Here is an 18,306-nt window from a genome sequence, read left to right as displayed (position 1 = left end):
ACTGTTACGGTTGGAAAGATTTAAAGACCATATATGTGAAGACTGAGGCTCAGGGTGGTCCTGCCTGTGGGGGCCCAAGCTGGGCCTGAGCGTCCTCCCTCCTGAGTGTGCCCTGCTCCGGGGCCAGCCTTGGGTCTCTAGCTTGGACCTGAGAATTCTGGTCTCCAAGGGCGTCAATCACCTACTCACACCCCAAGGCTCTGACATCACCTTCCCTTGACCAATGAGCGAAGCCCAGCAATGGGTGAGGATGTGAGTGTCAGCTACCTCCCCCACCCCAGCCCCTGTGGTTGCAAAGATGCTCTAACAGGAAGCGGGTTTGGGGCGCTGCACAGCTTCCTGCCCCCCAGGGCCAAGCAGGCAAGAGGGGGACGAGGGCCAGGTCGCCACGAGACACAGCTCCGTGCCAGGGTCTCAGCAGCTTCCTCTTCCACAGCCACTTCCGTGCGGCCGGAGCCCCAAAGGCAGGCACTGCTGCCTGTTGCCCAGGCCACCCTCCACCCCCAGTTCGGAGCCCTGCCCCCTGGGGCCAGGCCAAGCCCAGAGGCTGGCTTGAGATTTCATGGGGGACCAGTAGGCCAAAGGTCCTGGGGGACGGAGGTGGCTGGGCCAGAGGCCAGGGCTCCAGCCATGAAGTCTCGGCAGAAAGGGAAGAAGAAGGGCAACACAAAGGAGCGGGTGTTCGGGTGTGACCTGCAGGATCACCTGCAGCACACGGGCCAGGAGGGTAAGGAGGCCCCTCGGAGCTGCTGGGCCGGTGGGGAGGCAGGGTTTCTCCCGACCCAATCTGCGGTGTGTAGAGGACAGCGGCTTGGGGTGCCACCCAGGAGGCTGATGAGCAGGCAAGGCCAGAAATGTGCTTGCGAAGAAGGCAAGGCAGCTCTGTGTGACAGAACTGGGGACGGGAGTAGGAGGTGAGGGGCTATGGCAGGTCCTTAGGTCCAAGTGAAAGGGGGCAGGACAGGGCCCTGGAGAGGCCGAGAAAGCACAGAGGCTGGCGGGGTTCCTGGTGGAGGAGAGGACCGGGGACGAGACATGGGCTCTTTGGTCCCTTTGCAGCCTTGCTGGGCCACAGGTGAGGATACAGGGTGTGTTCAGCCCTCCTTAGTCTCTGTGATTCCCTGTTCTCCTGTGCAAAGGAGAAACTCTTCCCAAGTGGAGGTCAAGGGAGCAGCTGTTGACGTGGATAAGACCCAAGAGTAAGAGGCGGCTTGAGGCCTGGTTTGGAGATGAGGTGACAGATGCAGAGAAGGTGGTGTGAGAACTGTTCAAGAGCTCACCAGCTTCCTCCCTGGGTGGTCATGGAGGGGGCTTGGGAACAAGCCGTATCAGGGACATCACCCGCTCCACTCTGGCTCCCTCTGGGCTCAGCCCAGAGCAGCCACTCAAAGGCATTCTTCAATTTGATCTGAATTGAATGCAGGTGTCCTGGCCGCCCAGCCCGGCTTGTTTCTAGCATGTCCAGCCCCTCCCAGAGAAGGCCCCGGTCTTCCCCCACCCCCACCCCACCCCAATCTGTCATTTCCTCTTTGTCCTCTCCTCTGCTCTGGGTTGTGGCCCCTGTAGCGCAGGCAGGGTGATGGTTCCTGCTCATTTCCTGCTCACGGCCCCGCCTTGCATCCCCGGACACCTTGTTCCCCTTTTCTCCTTTCCCAGGGGCCCCCATCTCCGCTGGGCTTGGCCAAGGGAAAACCCAGGCCCCAAGGAAGAGTGTGGAACAGCTGAAGCAGTTTCTTTGGGCCTTTCTCTTCTGAGTGGGCAAAGCCCGGCTGCCAGTGCAGGGTGACCCCTTTATCAGGGAGTCCTCTGGAGAATGGAGGCTCTTTGCCAAGGCACAGGATTGAATGGGGCTGCTGCCCCCACCCCCGCCCCAGTTCTCTGCAAACCCAGTGCCTCCTCTTCATCCTGGCACCACCCTTTCCTGTGGTCCCTGCCAACCCCACGTTGAAACACTGACCCAAATCCAGCACAGACCCTGCTCCTGTGACCCTCTGTCTGCATCTCCAGCAGGTGAGGAGCATACTCTTCTGAAGGAGAGATCTCTGGTCGTGTGTCCTAGTGGATGAGAGGAGCACCCCCTGCCCCTCAGCAGAACCTCACTTGAGCCCAAGGGTGGAGTGATCTTGGGCACCAGAGTAGCAGGGACAGCCCTCTCCCCTCTCCCCTAGCCCTCCTGGCACAGACAACTAGAAAGTGGAAGGGCAGAGACAGGCCAGTGATGGCTTCTCTCTAACCCAAGACCCAGCAAAAATGAAAGTCTTGGCCAGCGGAGACCTGTGTTTCTGGTTAATTTATCCTCTGCGGTTTTCTTGGTTCCCCTATCTGTACCCCATCCCAACACCTTCTCCCAGCTCTTTGCCCCAGGACAGTCTCTTCCTTCCCCAAGCCCTACCTGTAGGGAGCCCTTTCTTTTCCTAATCTTTATCTCTTGACACCTGATTCAGATTTCTGATGCCCCAGGCCTCCTCCATGACTTTCCCCCATACCTTTTCCAGTGGTGGGAGTCAAATAATTTAACAACTGGTTCTCTGCCCTAAATGACCGTTTTAAGTATAAAAAAATGATATACTGAAAGGTAGTTTATTATTTCATGTACTTACTACTTAAATAAGAACAATAAAAGAGGTACACAAAACTGGATAATGTTATAAGAAAGTTTTAAAATATCAATGAAAAAATATTCAATAATACCTGACAGAAAACAATAAAACTATTATTTAAGATATTTCCATATTGCCTACGGAAAGAACATGACTAGGGGTGCTTAGAATACACCGTTGCGCAGATGAACGTTACAAAAGAGTAAGGAATGTAAATTTATGATTTCCATACTGGGCAGCCCAGGCGCCCACTTTAGAGAGAACCCTGATGACAAGTGCTTTTTTAACAACCAGTTCACTAAACTCAACAAAAAATTAGGTATCGGTTCTGGCGAACCAGTGCGAACCAGTGCGAACCGGCTGAATCCCACCACTGCTTTAGACTCGGCCAGCCCCACCCTGCCTCTAAATTGTAGCCCATCTCCCTGATCTCTAGCTCTTCAACTCCCCCATCTCCTTGACCCATTTCCTCTGTGGCGCTGACTCCTTAAGCTCTTGAATGCTTTTTTTAAAGAACCCTCTCTGGAGGTTCAAAATCGACAGAGGACAGGACAGGGAAGGTCTATCTGCTGGTTGCAGTGCATGTGAAAAGGACCTGGGCTGTCAGTGACAACAGACTATTGATGAGCCTTATAGTAGCGCCCAAGAGCAGAGCACACTCAGTTCTCATGAGGAGAACCCACCCCATCATCTCTGCATTCAGTGCTGGGAACCTGAGGTCAGGGGACCCTTGCCAATGGGCACAGGTCCTGAAGGGATGGATGATGAGCCAGGGCCAGGACTAAGTGAAGGCAAGAGAAGTGACTGGGGTGCACAATTTGAGGGATCTCTCACTCTCAAGGTCATGCATGTGCACAGGTGACACGTTCACAGCCTTAAGAACAAACTTCCTTAACTTTTGCCCCCTCAGTGCCTTTCTAGTCTCACCCAAGTCCTGGCTCTGGGAAGGATAAAGGATGTGGACACCAGGTCATATGAGAAGGGTTTAAAATCACAGTTGATAGACTTATTATTTTCTCCATTCTGTATTTCCATCTTACTAATTCCACAAATAACTTGGAATGGATGACTTCCCAAATCCCAAACTTTAGAGAAAGAGTAAATGGCTAAAGGAATTGGGTTGAAGGGAAAACAAGAGGAAAAGTAAGATCTGTGTCCTGAAATGCCTGTCAGCTTCGATGTGGCTGCTGGAGGTCGCTCTGAGCTTCCTGGCTGTTAAAGTGGACAGAAGCACAGTCAGGTGTAAGGCTCATAAAGCCCATGAGAAAAGAAACAGGCATTCAAGGGAAACACAGCTTTGCCTGACACTAGCACATGAGTTGAGGTGGGTCTCAGTTAATAGGACTCACTGCTTTATCTTTGGCAATATTCTGTATTAAGTCTCCAAGGATGTCACCAACTCTCAGAATTATTTGGTTCACTCCTTGAGTCATTCAGTAAACATTTGCTATGTTTCAACACTGTGCGAGATTCCGGGGAGGATGCTGCTATGTATCCAAAGGTATACATACAAAAGAAACTAATGACAACAAAGTGCAACAAGTACTACAGTACAGTTCTAAGGAAAGGACTGTGGGAGCTCTAATACAGATATAAGCAAAGAGTTCAGAATCAGAGGTGGTGTTTGAGGTGTGTTTTGAGGAATGAGGAATGAGAAATTCACCAGGCAGAGTCAGAGGGAAGGGCATTTTTAGGCAAGGGAATAACATGAATGGAATAACAAGGTAATGACATGGTACCAAGCCTTGTTCATGGAGTAGCAAAAGGCTGGATGTTAGGGTTTGTCAGGGAATTGGCTATCACTGTGTTTGAAATGGCAGCTTGGACCTGATTTGTGAAGGGTCTTCTATACCAGGCTGAGGAGTTTATATTTTCTTCTGTATCTATAAGGTAAGCAATATAGATTGGGTGGAGTAGGATATGTACATAGCAAAAGACTTGAACCAGGGAATTAGGGAGTTGGGAATCAACACATGGGTTTTGAAGGTTTCCCATGTATAAGACACCATGTCAGATACTATGAGGAATTATCAAAATGGGTCACACTTAGATCTTGTCCTTAAGGAGCTTATGGTCCAGTAAAGGAGGAGGAACCGGAGGTTGGGAGACATATGAAGCTTTTAAAAATTATTTATTTATTGCCCTGGTCAGTTAGCTCAGTGGTAGAGCATCAGCCCACGTGTTGGAAGTCCTGGGTTTGATTCCCGGTCAGGGCACACAGGAGAAGCACCCATCTGCTTCTTCACCCTTCTCCCCCCATCCCGCCTTTCTCTCTATCTCTCTCTTCCCCTCCTGCAGCCAAGGCTCAAGGCTCCATTGGAGCAAAGTTGGCCCAGGTGTTGAGGACGGCTCCATGGCCTCCGCCTCAGGCACTAGCATGGCTCCAGCTGCAACAGAGCATCGTTCCAGATGGGCAGAGCATCACCCCCTGGTGGGCATGCTGGGTGGATCCCAGTAGGACACATGCTGGAGTCTGTCTGACTGCCTCCCGGCTTCTAACTTAGGAAAAATACCAAAAAAAAAAAAAAAAGTTACTGATTTGAGAGAGAGAGGAAGGGGATGGGACTGAGAGAAAGAGAGATATCGATTTGCTGTTACACTTATTTGTGCATTCATCGGTTCATTCTTATATGTGCCCTGACTAGGTATCGAATCCATAACCTTGGCATGAGAGGACAATGCTCAAACCCATTGAGCTACCTGGTCAGGGCATAATGCATCTTTATGAGCTTTTGAAATTGAATCCTGGCTCTGACTGGGTAATCTGGGCACTCATTAGTTTTTATGTTTTTTTTGGTTTTTTTACAGGGACAGAGAGAGAGTCAGAGAGAGGGATAGATAAGGACAGACAGACAGGAACGAAGAGGGATGAGAAGCATCAATCATCAGGTTTTTTTTGCTGTTGCGACACCTTAGTTGTTCATTGATTGCTTTCTCATATGTGCCTTGACCGGGGGCCTTCAGCAGACCGAGTAACTCCTTGCTCAAGCCAGTGACCTTGGGTCCAAGCTGGTGAGCTTTTCGCTCAAGCCAGATGAACCTGCGCTGAAGCTGGCGACCTCAGGGTCTCAAACCTGGGTACTCCAAGTCCCAGTCCGAAGCTCTATCCACTGTGCCACCGCCTGGTCAGGCTCATTAGTTTTTTGATCCTCAGTTTTCCTATCTGTAAAATGGGGACTGTAATTGTAATGTACAGGACTTGGTACATAGGTGTGTCACTCCCGAATTGACCTGTTTGAAGGTCAGTCACTATTTTGTGTACCTTCCTGTGACAGAACTAATATCTATGCACTTGCTTACCAGAGGGAGTGCTTCATAATTATCCACACCAGCCCTGTTCTATTTTGGTTGGGACTCAGGGTAAAGATTTGTCTTACCTATAATGGCACAGTGGATGGGGCATTGACCTAGAATGCTGAGGTCACCGGTTCAAAACCTTGGGTTTTCCTGGTCAAAGCACATACGAGAAGCAACTACTATGAGTTGATGCTTCCTGCTCCCCCCTTCTCTCTCTCTCTGTTTCTCCTCTCTAAAATCAATAAATAAAATTGTCTAAAAAAATGATCTTGGAAGTGCATTTGTATCACACTTCCAACCAGGTTGCTTCTCCTTTAAAAATTCCACAGTAGCCATGGCCAGATGGCTCAGTTGATTAGAGAATCATCCCAAAGCACAGAGGCTGTGTGTTTGATCCATGGTCAGGGCACATACAGGAACAGATCAATGTTCCTGTCTCTTTCTCATTCTCTCCTTTCCTCTCTCTCTAAAATCAATAAGTAAATAATTTTTTAAAAATTCCAGAGTAGCAAGTTTACAGAGTGAGAAGTTTCAGTTTCATATAGCCTATATGGAACTGAAATTTCTTTCTTTCTTTTTTTAGATTTTATTTATTCAATTTTATAGAGAGGAGAGAGAGAAAGGGAAGGAGCAGGAATCATCAACTCCCATATGTGCCTTGACCAGGCAAGCCCAGGGTTTTGAACTGGCGACCTCAGCATTCCAGGTTGATGCTTTATCTACTGTGCCAGCACAGGTCAGGCAAGGCTGAACTTTCTAACAGGAGTGGGCAGTCTGGAGAGACAGTGAGCTCCCCCTGCCTGGGGGTTTATACTTGACTCTGACCCAGCAAGTAGAGATTATAGAGGGGTTGGTAGGTTGGAGCTTATATCCTGTGACAATCATTCTAAAGTTGTTGTTTTTCCTATGGGCCCTCAATCTCTCCAAACCTTCTTCCATGATGTTTCCCTTTCTCGGACCCCATGCAGTCTCTGACCCCCAGATGATCTGTTTCTCTGTGTCTGCCCTGTCTGTATCCCCAGTGCCCCAGGTGCTAAGGAGCTGTGCAGAGTTTGTGGAGGAGCACGGAGTAGTGGATGGGATCTACCGCCTCTCAGGGGTCTCCTCCAATATCCAGAAGCTCCGGTGAGTCAGGCAGTTTCGGGACAGCTTGGAGGCCAAGAGGCCAGAGGGGTGAGGGGTGGGGAGAAGGGAACACAGATGCCAGTTACAGCCTAAGGCAGGGGCTCTAGAGTCTGCTCAGGAGAGGTTGAGACCACACACTCCTTCCCAGGCTAGCGTGCATGCACGGACACACATACATGTACACACATGCACACACACACATTCCTCCACTCCCAGGCACACACCCACAGCTTTTATTTATTTATTTATTTTTACAGAGACAGAGAGACAGTCAGAGAGAAGGATAGACAGGGACAGACAGACAGGAATGGAGAGATGAGAAGCATCAATCATTAGTTTTTCATTGCGCATTGCGACACCTTAGTTGTTCATTGATTGCTTTCTCATATGTGCCTTGACCAGGGGCCTTCAGCAGACCGAGTATCCCCTTGCTGGAGCCAGCGACCTTGGGTCTAAGCGGGTGAGCTTTTTCTTTTTGCTCAAGCCAGATGAGCCCGTGCTCAAGTTGGCAACCTCGGGGTCTTGAACCTGGGTCCTTCACATCCCAGTCTGACGCTCTATCCACTGCGCCACTGCCTGGTCAGGCTTACCCCAGTCAGGCTTATTATTTTTTTTAATAACTTTTTTTTTTTTTGTGGCAGAGTCAGAGAGAGTCAGAGAGAGGGACAGATAGGGACGGACAGACAGGAAGGGAGAGAGATAAGAAACATCAATTCTTTGTTGAGACTCCTTAGTTGTTCATTGATTGATTTCTTATATGTGCCATGACCAGGGGCTACAGCAGACCAAGTAACCCCTTGCCCGAGCCAGCGACCTTGGGTCCAAGCTGGTGAGCCTTGCTCAAACCAGATGAGCCCGCGCTCAAGCTGGCGGCCTCGGGGTCTCGAACCTGGGTCCTCCGCATCCCAGTCCGACACTCTACCCACTGCGCCACCACTTGGTCAGGCCACACTCACAGCTTTAAAAAAAAAATTAGATATAATTCTCATACCGTAAAATTCACCATTTAAAATGTACAGGGGAGGAGGAGGAAGAGGAGGAAAGGGGTTGGGGGAAGGGTAGAAAGAGGGACAAATATAAGGTGACAGAGGATGATTTGATTTTGGGTGATGGATATACAACATAATTGACTGTCCAAATGATGTGGAGATGTTTACCAAAATCTATGTACTCTTGTTGACCAATGTTAACCTGTTAAATTTAATTTTCTAAATACATAAGTAAAATGTACATTTCAGTGGTTTTTAGTATATCCACAGATTGTGTAGCCATCACCCCTAATTCCAGAACTTTTCATCATACCCAGAAGCAACCGACACCCATGAGCAGTCACTCTACATCCCCTGACAACCACTCGTCTGCTTCTGTCTAAATGAATTTTCCTATTTTGCCCATTTCACACAAATGGATCATGCAATTGTAACCTATTGTTTCTGGCCCTTCTCACTTGGCATGTTTTCAAGGTCCTTGTGTGTTGTTGCATGTCCTCACACGTCATTCCTCTTTTTGTGGCTGAATGATATTCCATGTGTGGCATGGCCATATTTAGTTTATTCCATCATCAGTTCGTGGCTATTTGGGTGGTTTCCACTTGTTGGCTGTTATGAATAATGGTGCTGTGAACTATTCATGTGAAAGTGTTTGTGTTGACATGTGCTTTCAGTTCTCTAGAGTATGCACAGAGGAGTAGAATTGCTGGGTCATATGGTAACTCTATGTTGAACTTTTATTTTTTTATTTTTTAAAAATTTTTTATTTTATTTATTCATTTTAGAGAGGAGAGAGAGACAGAGAGAGAGAGAAGGGGGGAGGAGCTGGAAGCATCAACTCCCATATGTGCCTTGACCAGGCAAGCCCAGGGTTTTGAACCAGTGACCTCAGCATTTCCAGGTCGACACTCTATCCACTGTGCCACCACAGGTCAGGCTCTATGTTGAACTTTTAAAGGATCCGCCAAACTGTTTTCCATGGCAGTTGCATCATTTTACATTCCCACCAGCAATGAACAAGGTTTCTAATTTCTCCACATCCCTGCCAACCCTTGTCATTGTGTCTTTTTTATTAACACCACTCTACTGGGTATGAAGTGATATTTCATCTATATTTGCATTTCTCTAATAGCTAATGGTGTTGAACATCTTCTTGTGTGCTTATTGGCCATTTGTATATCTTCTTGGCAGAAATGTCCATTGAAGTCCTTTGTCCATTTTTTTTTCTTTACAGGGACAGAGAGAGAGTCAGAGAGAGGGATAGATAGGGACAGACAGACAGGAACGAAGAGAGATGAGAAGCATCAATCATCAGTTTTTGTTTTGACACTTTAGTTGTTCATTGATTGCTTTCTCATATGTGCCTTGATCGTGGGCCTTCAGCAGACCAAGTAACCCCTTGCCTGAGCCAGCGACCTTGGGTCTAAGCTGATGAGCATTTTTTATTTTGCTCAAGTCAGATGAGCCCGCGCTTAAGCTGGCAACCTCGGGGTCTCGAACCTGGGTCCTCGGCATCCCAGTCCACTGTGCCACTGCCTGGTCTGGCCCTTTGTCCATTTTTAAATTGGATTGTCTGCCTCTTTTCCATTGTAAGAGTTCTTTATATCCTGGATGTTAGACACTTGTCAAATCTGATTTGCAAATACATTCTCCCATTTTGTGGATTCTCTTCGCTTTCTCCATAGTGTCATTTGACACTCAAAAGTTTGTAATGTTCATGTTTAATTTATTTTTTTCTTGGGTTGCTTGTGTGCTTTTGGTGTCACATCCAAGGTTATGAAGATTTACACTTATCTTTTCCTCTGAAGTACACACACCCAGAACACATTCAGGCTCATTGTCCACTTCTCCTGACCCCGACACATCCCAGCATTGCTGCACCTGCAGCCACGTCCCCGATGTGGATCCCTGTCCATGTACTGATTCACTTTCCCTCCTCACATCTGCCCTGTGTGTTGATATGCATGCCCAGTGTCCTCTTTCCAAGTCCCACAAATGTTAACTCTCAAACCTGCCTGGACCCCATCTCTACAGCTCCCCCATTTCTCCTGACCCCCAGCACTCCTGACCACTATGCACCTCCCCAGGCAGGAGTTTGAGGCGGAGCGGAAGCCAGACCTGCAGCGAGATGTTTATCTCCAGGACATCCACTGCGTATCCTCCTTGTGCAAGGCCTATTTCAGAGAGCTGCCAGACCCCCTGCTTACTTACCGGCTCTATGACAAGTTTGCTGTGAGTTGAGAGGCTGGGGGTGGTAGAGAGGGCTGAGGGGTAGCTGTACTGGTTTTGTGTATTGAGCACAACACTACCTGGAGACCCTCAACAGCAGAGGTGTGCCATCCAGCCCACACCAGCTAAGTTGGGTGAGTGAAGACTTCCTGGACACCTTGGAACAACTCCACAGCCCCTGGGCACCCAATGAGGGGGGTATGGATGTATTCTGGTATGCTAGTGACAGAGGACTCTAAAGCAGAGAGCGATGAGTTGTTCAAAGTCACAAAGCTGTTAAGTGACAGACAAGACTGAGCTGCAGGGCTGTACGCCCCAGATTCTGAACTCTCCCTGCCTTAGACCTGGTCAGGGATGGTGAGGGCCAGCATAGCTGTTTCGGAGAGTCTTTCTCACAGTTCTAGGGGAGGAAACAGGGGCCAGCTGAGTCAGTGACTTTTTGAACCATCCCCTCAATAAGGAGGCAGTGGCGGTGCAGCTGGAGCCTGAACGCTTGGTCAAGATCCTGGAGGTGCTCCGGGAACTCCCTGTCACAAACTACAGGTGTGTGGGGCTCCTCCCCACGCCCCAGTCCTGGCTCCCCTCACCTGGGGCCTTGACGTGTCCCTTCTCTCCCAGCTCCCAGGCCCCAGCCCTCCTCTTGCCCTGTGATCCTGTGTGACCCTGACCCCTGGTGCCCCTCTCTGCAGGACCCTGGAGTTCCTCATGCGCCACTTGGTGCACATGGCCTCATTCAGTGCCCAGACCAACATGCACGCCCGCAACCTGGCCATCGTGTGGGCCCCCAACCTGTTGAGGTGGGCGCGTGAGTGAGCAGCATGTGGGGATCCTGGCAGAGCCTGGCCCCCAGCAGGTGGCTGCAGGAGGGGGTGGCTGTGTGGGTGTGCTAGAGCGAGACTGGGGGGTCTCATGGAGCCCAGGAAGGTTCAGGATTACATGAGTGGGGTGGGGCTCGCCCCTTTGATGCCTTCTCTGAGCTTGAGTCAAGTCCCTAAGGGCAGGGCCTTTGTGTCTCCTTACACAGTATCACTGAGCTCAGGGAGTGGAACTGGACAGGTCCTTGTCAAGTGTTTGTTGAGCAAATGTCTTGCAGTCTGTTGGAGAACAGGCCCGTTTATCACTCCTTGTGATGTAAGGCAGACTATGAAAAATTCTGATATTCATTATAAACGGGGCCCCTGGTGTGCAAAGGAAGTACAGGGGAGGGTATCCAAGAAGGCTTCCTGGAGGAAGTGGCATTTGAGACTTGAATCATGCATAAGGTTTAAGACGTGGAAATGATGTCAAGGACATGCAAGGAGAAGGGTGTAGATACTTTTAAGGAAGATTAGGAAAAGGAAGTGTGGTGGGGCTGGGCGTGAATAACTGCACATCACACAGGTCTAAGGACATAGAGGCTTCAGGCTTCAATGGGACAGCAGCCTTCATGGAGGTGCGTGTGCAGTCCATCGTGGTGGAGTTCATCCTTACGCATGTGGAAAGGCTCTTTGGGGGTGCTGCCCTCTCTGGTGAGTGTCCTTCCTGCCCAGCATATCACTGCCGTTTGTCTAGGGCAGGGATCTCCAAACTTTTTACACAGGGGGCCAGTTCACTGTCCCTCAGACCGTTGGAGTGCTGGACTATAAAAAAAACTATGAACAAATCTCTATGCACACTGCACATATCTTATTTTAAAGTAAAAATACAAAACAGAAGTAGTACTGTACGTGAGTGACGCCGTGCTTTGCGGCGCCGCCACATACAGTACTCCAGGAGCACAGGATGCTCCTCTCACTGACCACCAATGAAAGAGGTGCCCCTTCCAGAAGTGCGGCGGGGTGGATAAATGGCCTCAGGGGCCGCATGCGGCCTGTAGTTTGGGGACCCCTGGTCTAGGGAGTCACATCAGAGTGAGAGAGGGCCTCAAAGATCCAATTCAGTCTCCCCGTCTTGCAGGTGGGAAAGCGGAGTCTCACGGAGAGGGCCCTGGAGACAACCGCGCAGTTGGGACTTGAGCAGGCCTGTTCTGCTCTCAGTGCAGAGCATAGCTGATCTCTTAATCACCGTTCTAGCTCTCAAGACTAGTGACTGCTCGTTATCGCCCCCAGCCCACCAGGCCAATGTCCTGGGACCTCCTAGCCCTCTTTGTCCCTGAGGATCCAGCCCATCTTGAGGAGCTAGACCAGGGGCTCTGGGTACATCCCTGAGTGGGCAGGTGCAATGAGGAGCTGGGTGCCTGAAGCTGCTCTTTCCTCTGTTCTTGGCTAGTGATCCCTCTGCTTTTCCTAGGTGGTGAGCTGGAGAGTGGATGGCGATCACTTCCAGGGGTCCGGGCATTGAGCAGCCCTGAGGACCTTATGCCCAGGTCCCTGCCCTACCACCTGCCTAGTGTCCTGCAGGCTGGCGATGGACCCCCCCAGATTCGGCCCTATCACACTATCATTGAGATTGCAGAGCACAAGTAAGCTTTCCTCCTGGGCTCTCCTCCCCTGCACTGACCTCTAGGCTCTGACTCCAGTGCTTTCTCCACTCTCTCCAGGAGGAAAGGCTCTTTGAAGGTCAGGAAATGGAGATCTATCTTCAATCTCGGTCGCTCAGGCAACGAGACCAAGCGTAAACTTCCCCGGGGGGCTGAGGACAGGGGTAAGTTTGGGGCAATGTAGTGAGAACTCTGTTGTGGGTGTGCAAGGCCCTGGTCTTACACATACTACTGTCTTGCAGAGGACAAATCCGATAAGGGGACACTGCGGCCAGCCAAGAGCATGGACTCACTAAGTGCTGCAGCTGGGGCCAGTGATGGTGAGTACAGGTGTGCACCCTAGCATGTGTGTGTGTGCTGTGGAATTAGCAACATGGGCCCGTGAGCACCTATGGGGAACCATGTCGTGGGTCTGTAAAGGAATAATAATATTAAAAACAAGACCACTGTGTATGTGTGTATGCAGCCAAATGTGCTAATTTCAAGAATATGTAATGACTGCCTCTTCTATACCAGTCACAGTGCTGGAGTGTTCACATGATTACATACAGGGACACAGTGGTGTGTGTGTGGGGGCATCCACAGAGAGGGGGGGATCCTATGTGGAGTGACCTGTGACTTGCTAGCTGTAGGTCTGCTGTAGTGACCAAGGGCAGCCAGGCTTGCTTGGTACGTTCCAGGTTGTCCTGACATGTAGGCTCAGAGCAGAGCATTATGTCCTGTTCCAGTGTCCTCAAATGTCCAGTGTCCCTTGCAGCTGAAGCTACTGCCTGTCCCTCTCTCCTTCACAGAGCCAGAGGGGCTACTGACACTCAGCAGCCCCCTGCCAAGCCTACTGCTTTCTGAGACCTTGGAGAACGATTCTGTGGAGGCAGCAGAGGGTGAACCAGAACCTGAGGCAGAGGCCCCAGGCAGCACGAATTCTGAGCCAGGAACACCACGAGCAGGGCGGTCAGCAATCCGAGCAGGTGGCAGCAGCCGTGCAGAGCGCTGTGCTGGCGTCCACATCTCAGACCCCTACAATGTCAATCTTCCACTACACATCACCTCCATCCTCAGCATGCCCCCAAACATCATCTCTAACGTCTCCTTGGCCAGGCTCACCCGTGGCCTAGAGTGCCCTGCCTTACAGCCCCGGTCAAGCCCTGCATTTGGCCCTGGCCCTGGCCCTCCAGGTGAGGACCCAGGGATTGTGCAGGACTGTGAGTGGGGACCAGAATTCTAGGCTGAAGCTCTGATGCTGGGGAGGGCAGAAGGCTTCGGCCCTTGGGCTTTGGGTGGTTACATTCAGTTGTTACCCCTGGCTCAAGGTTGGGAGAATCCAGTAATATCAGCTTATGTGAAATCTGTGGAAACAGGATCTGTCATATCCCCAAGAATGGGGTCTTTGTCAGACATATATGGCAGGGATTACTAAGTAAAAAGTGGAGATATATAATCAGTGATAGTAATGAGTCCTAACATTAACACTAATTAATACGAAACACCTATTGATGGCTTACTATGTGCCAAGTGCTGTTAAGGACTTCGCAGGCATTCTGCATTCTCACTGTTAAGACACTGGAATTGTTATCCATACGTTGCAGCAGTGGAACCTGAGCTTAGGTTAAGCAATGCATCATTGATTTAGGTAGGAGGTAGTGGAGCTGGGACCTAAGCTTTGCTCTGACTCCAGTTCTGGAAGTGTCGCTGATGACAAGTGCTGGGCAGCACAGGGCAGGGGTCAGGATGTGGCTATGGAGTAGATGTGGGATCAAACTTTGTGCCACTTGCTGTGTGACCTTGAACGAAAGGTTTTTAATCTCTTGGAGTCTCGGCTTCCTCATATGTAAAATAGAGATAAATACCCTGTGTCATAGGGTGCTTTGTGGAGAAATAAGCTAATGCATTATAAAATGTGTAGTATGGTCCTTTGGCACCTGGTAAGAACTCAATAAAGGCAGCTAGCAATAAGCCAATAGTTTGTAATATTGGTCTGAAAGGGTCAGCCACGTGGCAATGCTAGAAAGACCCACATTGGAAAGGGTCAAGACTGGCCTTCACCTTTGTATTCCTGGACTACCTTTCTTCCAACAGATGAGAAATCGGAGGCAAGTCCAGCCCCAAGTCCCCTGGTTGACGCAGGCCCAGCAGACATGGTCCCTGCCCTGGAGGACTGCCTATCCCAGGAAGTGCAAGACTCCTTCTCCTTCCTAGAGGACTCAAGCAGCTCAGAGCCTGAGTGGGTGGGGGCGGAGGATGGGGATGTGGCCAAGGCAGGAGCGGCAGCAGCAGCCTTCCCCCCTGGGGAGGACGACCCTGGGATAGGCTATCTGGAGGAGCTCCTGGGAGTTGGGCCTCAGGTAAGGAGCTGCGCTGGGTTTGGGGGTGGTAAGGAATCTAGAGGGGAGACAGGACCACCTGGTCTGAGCCACCTCTATGACTGCAGGTGGAAGAGTTCTCGGTGGAGCCGCCCCTGGATGACCTGTCCCTGGATGAGGCACCGTTTGTTCTGGCTCCCAGCTGTTGCTCCCTGGACTCTGCAGGCCCTGGGCCTGAAGCAGGGGAGGAAAATGGGGAGGAAGTCTTCCTGAGCGCCTACGATGACCTAAGCCCCCTCCTGGGACCCAAACCCCTGGCCTGCAGTGGCCCAGGCAGTCCAGAGGAAGAGGCAGCAGGGTATGGAAGGCAGAAGGCTTCAGGGCAGGCTGAGGGGGTGCAGGCATGCTGGGAAGTAGGTGAGGACATGGAGGCGGAGCCTGGCAGCAGATGGGACATCAGGGAGGAGGCTGAGGGGAGTCCGGAGAACAAGGTGGAGGCTGGAGAGGCAGGTGAAGAAAGAGGGGAGGCTGGGGGAGGCCAAGAGATGATGATGGTCAGTTTGAGAGAAAGGAGTGGGAAAGAAACAGATGCCAAGGAAGAGGAGCTCAAAGGTCAGCAGGACGAGAGTATGAAGGAAGCCAAGAGTACGGAGCAAACAGGAACAGAGCACGGTGAAGACAAGGAAAGGAAGACTGAAAAACAGGAAGAGGCTGAGGAAATAGAAGCCCAGGTGGAAGCTGGCAGGGACCCAGAGCCCGGGGCACAGGAAAAGCATACTGCTGAGGACAGCTGGGAAACTGCACACACACAAGATGCTGAGGGAGGCAGAGAGGACGAGGATAATACAGTTAAAGGACAACGGGAGAACGGAGAGCAAGAGGCAAGGGAAGACCAGGGAGATGCTGAAGACAGAAGCACAGAAACAGCAGGTGAAGGAGCAGGGGAGGCTAGCAAGGAACGGGAGAATGGGGACAGAGAGGCAGAGGGAGAGCAGAGGGCTGGAAGTGACCATTTAGAAGGGGCCTTCCTCCTAGAAGGGTCATATGTAGTGTCCTTGGAGGCTGACGGTGCCAGAGAGGGCAATGACCAATCCTCTGAGACCAAACAGGCACCCCCACAGCCACCGTGGCCAGAGATGGAGCCTGAGGGACAGCCCAGTGCAGAGGGCTGTAATCTATGTCCCTGTCCCCTTAGTTCAGCTGGTGGTGTGGGCATGCGCCTGGCTTCCACCCTGGTTCAGGTCCAACAGGTCCGCTCTGTGCCGGTGGTGCCACCTAAGCCGCAGTTTGCCAAGATGCCCAGTGCCATGTGTAGCAAGATCCATGTGGCACCTGCCAATCCATGCCCAAGGCCTGGCCGGCTTGATGGAACTCCTGGGGAAAGAGCTTGGGGACTCCGAGCCTCCCGCTCCTCTTGGAGGAATGGGGGCAGTCTTTCCTTTGATGCTGCTGTGGCCCTGGCCCGGGACCGCCAGAGAACAGAGGCTCAGGGAGTTCGGAGGACCCAGACCTGTACTGGCGGTGAGGACTACAGCCACATCTCCAGAACCACGCCCTGTAGCATGATTCCTGCCCATTCTACTCGGCCCCTCAGCTGCCTGGAGCTCCCACCTGAAGGCACAGAAGGATCTGAACCCCGGAGTCGGTTTAGTCTGCCCCCTAGAGAACCCCAACCCCCTTACCCCCTCATTCCCCCACAGCGCCGAACCTATGCATTTGAAACACAGGCTAGCCCTGGGAAAAGTGAGGGACTCTGATTAGGACCAGAGCACTAGGTGAAGGCTTCAGCAGTTGTCTTCACTCTCTGGGGCCCCTGACTAGGTGTGTCTTCTGCGGAGCTGCTGTAGTGCCTGACTCTGCAGGCTTTGGTCCTCCAGCCTCTCTTTGACTGTGGAAGGCAGTCTTAGCTGGTTTACCTGAACTTGTCTCAGACACAAAGCACTTATCCCTTAGCAGATTTCCAACAGAGTCACCAAGAGCCTATTCCTAGGGAATGAGGTCATTGGCCAAAGGGAACAGAGAGTAGGCAGAAAACTTAGTGGCTGCTCAAAATGAAGAATGAAGGGGAACTCCAACTGAGCTTGTGTCCTCAGAGGCTGTGACCTTTTCTCTTCATGGAAGCCCCAGGGTGGAGGTGGGGAGGACAGGGTGGTCAGAGTCCATCACACGCAAACACGTCTAGAGTGGCTTCTCCTCCTTCTGTTCTGTGCTCAGACCCTTGTTTACCTCCAGCTCTCAGCTCCAAATTAGGAGTAACATGTCCCGGAGCTCTGTGAGACCTCAGTGTTTGCTGGAGACACTGGCTCCCTTTCCAGCTCCCCCACCCTTCGCCTCAGAGGTCCCTACAGTCCTTTGGCCTCTTTTTTTCTTTAGCGATAACTTCCCCCTACTGTGACAGCACTCAAGCCCTGGGACTGCTTCTCCAGACAGGTAGGCACAGGTCCCATCCGAGTAGGGGCTCGTGTCTCAGAATAAAAGTCGTATTTTTACACGTAAACTGTGCAGAGTTTCATTATACTGATTAAAGTCTCGGCTGACAAGCGTCATCATTTAACGTTTGGCCAATCCTTGTCCTGGGGTTCGGTGTTTGTCCTCAGCGGTCGCCAAGGAGACTTGCGGCCAGAAACCAGGGCTGGGTTCACAGCGGCCCGGAATCGGGAAGAGAAACTTACATCATGTCATGTTCGTTTCGCGCCCGGGCTGCCAAGTGACCCACGTGCCCCTGATTCTATTTCGTCCCCCAACAATTCTGCAAGGTTGGCACGGAGCTCGGCATGTCCCGCGGAGGAAGCCAAGGATAACTGGGTCAGACGCCTCGCACATCGCAGAGGTAACCCGGGGCGGGCCAGTCTGAGCCCTGCTCTCCCCGAGGCCGCGCGCGCAGTGCTGGCTGTGAAGCAGGGGAGCCAAGTACCCCGCGCGGACACTGGGCCTCACAGACCGGAAGCCTCCACGGTCTCTGGTGGGAGTCCGCGGGCGCCACGCCTCCAGCCGGAAGCCCCGAGGGGGCCCGCTCCCAAGATGGCCTCCCGCCGGTCTCGTTAAAGATGGCGCCGCGACCAGCCTCGCCCTTCCCGGGACTAAACACAAAGGCCCTGTCCAGCAGCAAGATGGTAACACAAGTTAGTTGTGCTTCTCCCGTTCTTCCCGAAAGCGCCTAGGCCTTCAGCGTCATTTTTGGGGGGCCCTTGGAAGTCGCACATCAAGGTGGAGCTGACGGAAGCGGGGCGGCCCGGGCGCGAAGGCGGAGAAGCCACTTCCGCCCGCCACCAGCATGGCCGCGTGCTGGGGGGGGGGCGCATGCGCAA

At 51.6% G+C, this 18,306-nt stretch overlaps 1 protein-coding gene across 2 annotated transcripts; it reads left to right on the top strand.

The window, feature by feature from the left end:
• Positions 1 to 349: 349 nt before the first annotated feature.
• On the top strand, positions 350 to 18,299 carry ARHGAP30 (Rho GTPase activating protein 30). Of its 2 annotated transcripts, XM_066260922.1 has the most exons (12): positions 350 to 727; positions 6,920 to 7,022; positions 10,099 to 10,243; positions 10,701 to 10,783; positions 10,930 to 11,037; positions 11,621 to 11,748; positions 12,509 to 12,680; positions 12,759 to 12,862; positions 12,941 to 13,018; positions 13,490 to 13,873; positions 14,775 to 15,040; positions 15,127 to 18,299. In XM_066260922.1, exons 1-12 carry the CDS (start codon positions 631 to 633, stop codon positions 16,753 to 16,755), a joined length of 3,297 nt encoding a protein of 1,098 aa, XP_066117019.1. In that variant the 5' UTR covers positions 350 to 630; the 3' UTR covers positions 16,756 to 18,299. The 2 variants fall into 2 exon arrangements, with proteins under 2 accessions (XP_066117019.1, XP_066117020.1); XM_066260923.1 differs by lacking the exon at positions 350 to 727 and having other exon boundaries at positions 6,926 to 7,022; positions 10,103 to 10,243.
• The last annotated feature ends 7 nt before the right edge of the window (positions 18,300 to 18,306 follow it).

Source organism: Saccopteryx bilineata, chromosome 2, assembly GCF_036850765.1.
Source record: "Saccopteryx bilineata isolate mSacBil1 chromosome 2, mSacBil1_pri_phased_curated, whole genome shotgun sequence".
NCBI classification, from domain to species: domain Eukaryota; kingdom Metazoa; phylum Chordata; class Mammalia; order Chiroptera; family Emballonuridae; genus Saccopteryx; species Saccopteryx bilineata.
The sequence above is the reverse complement of the archived record's forward strand: the minus strand, read 5'-3'. Positions and strand labels throughout refer to the sequence as shown.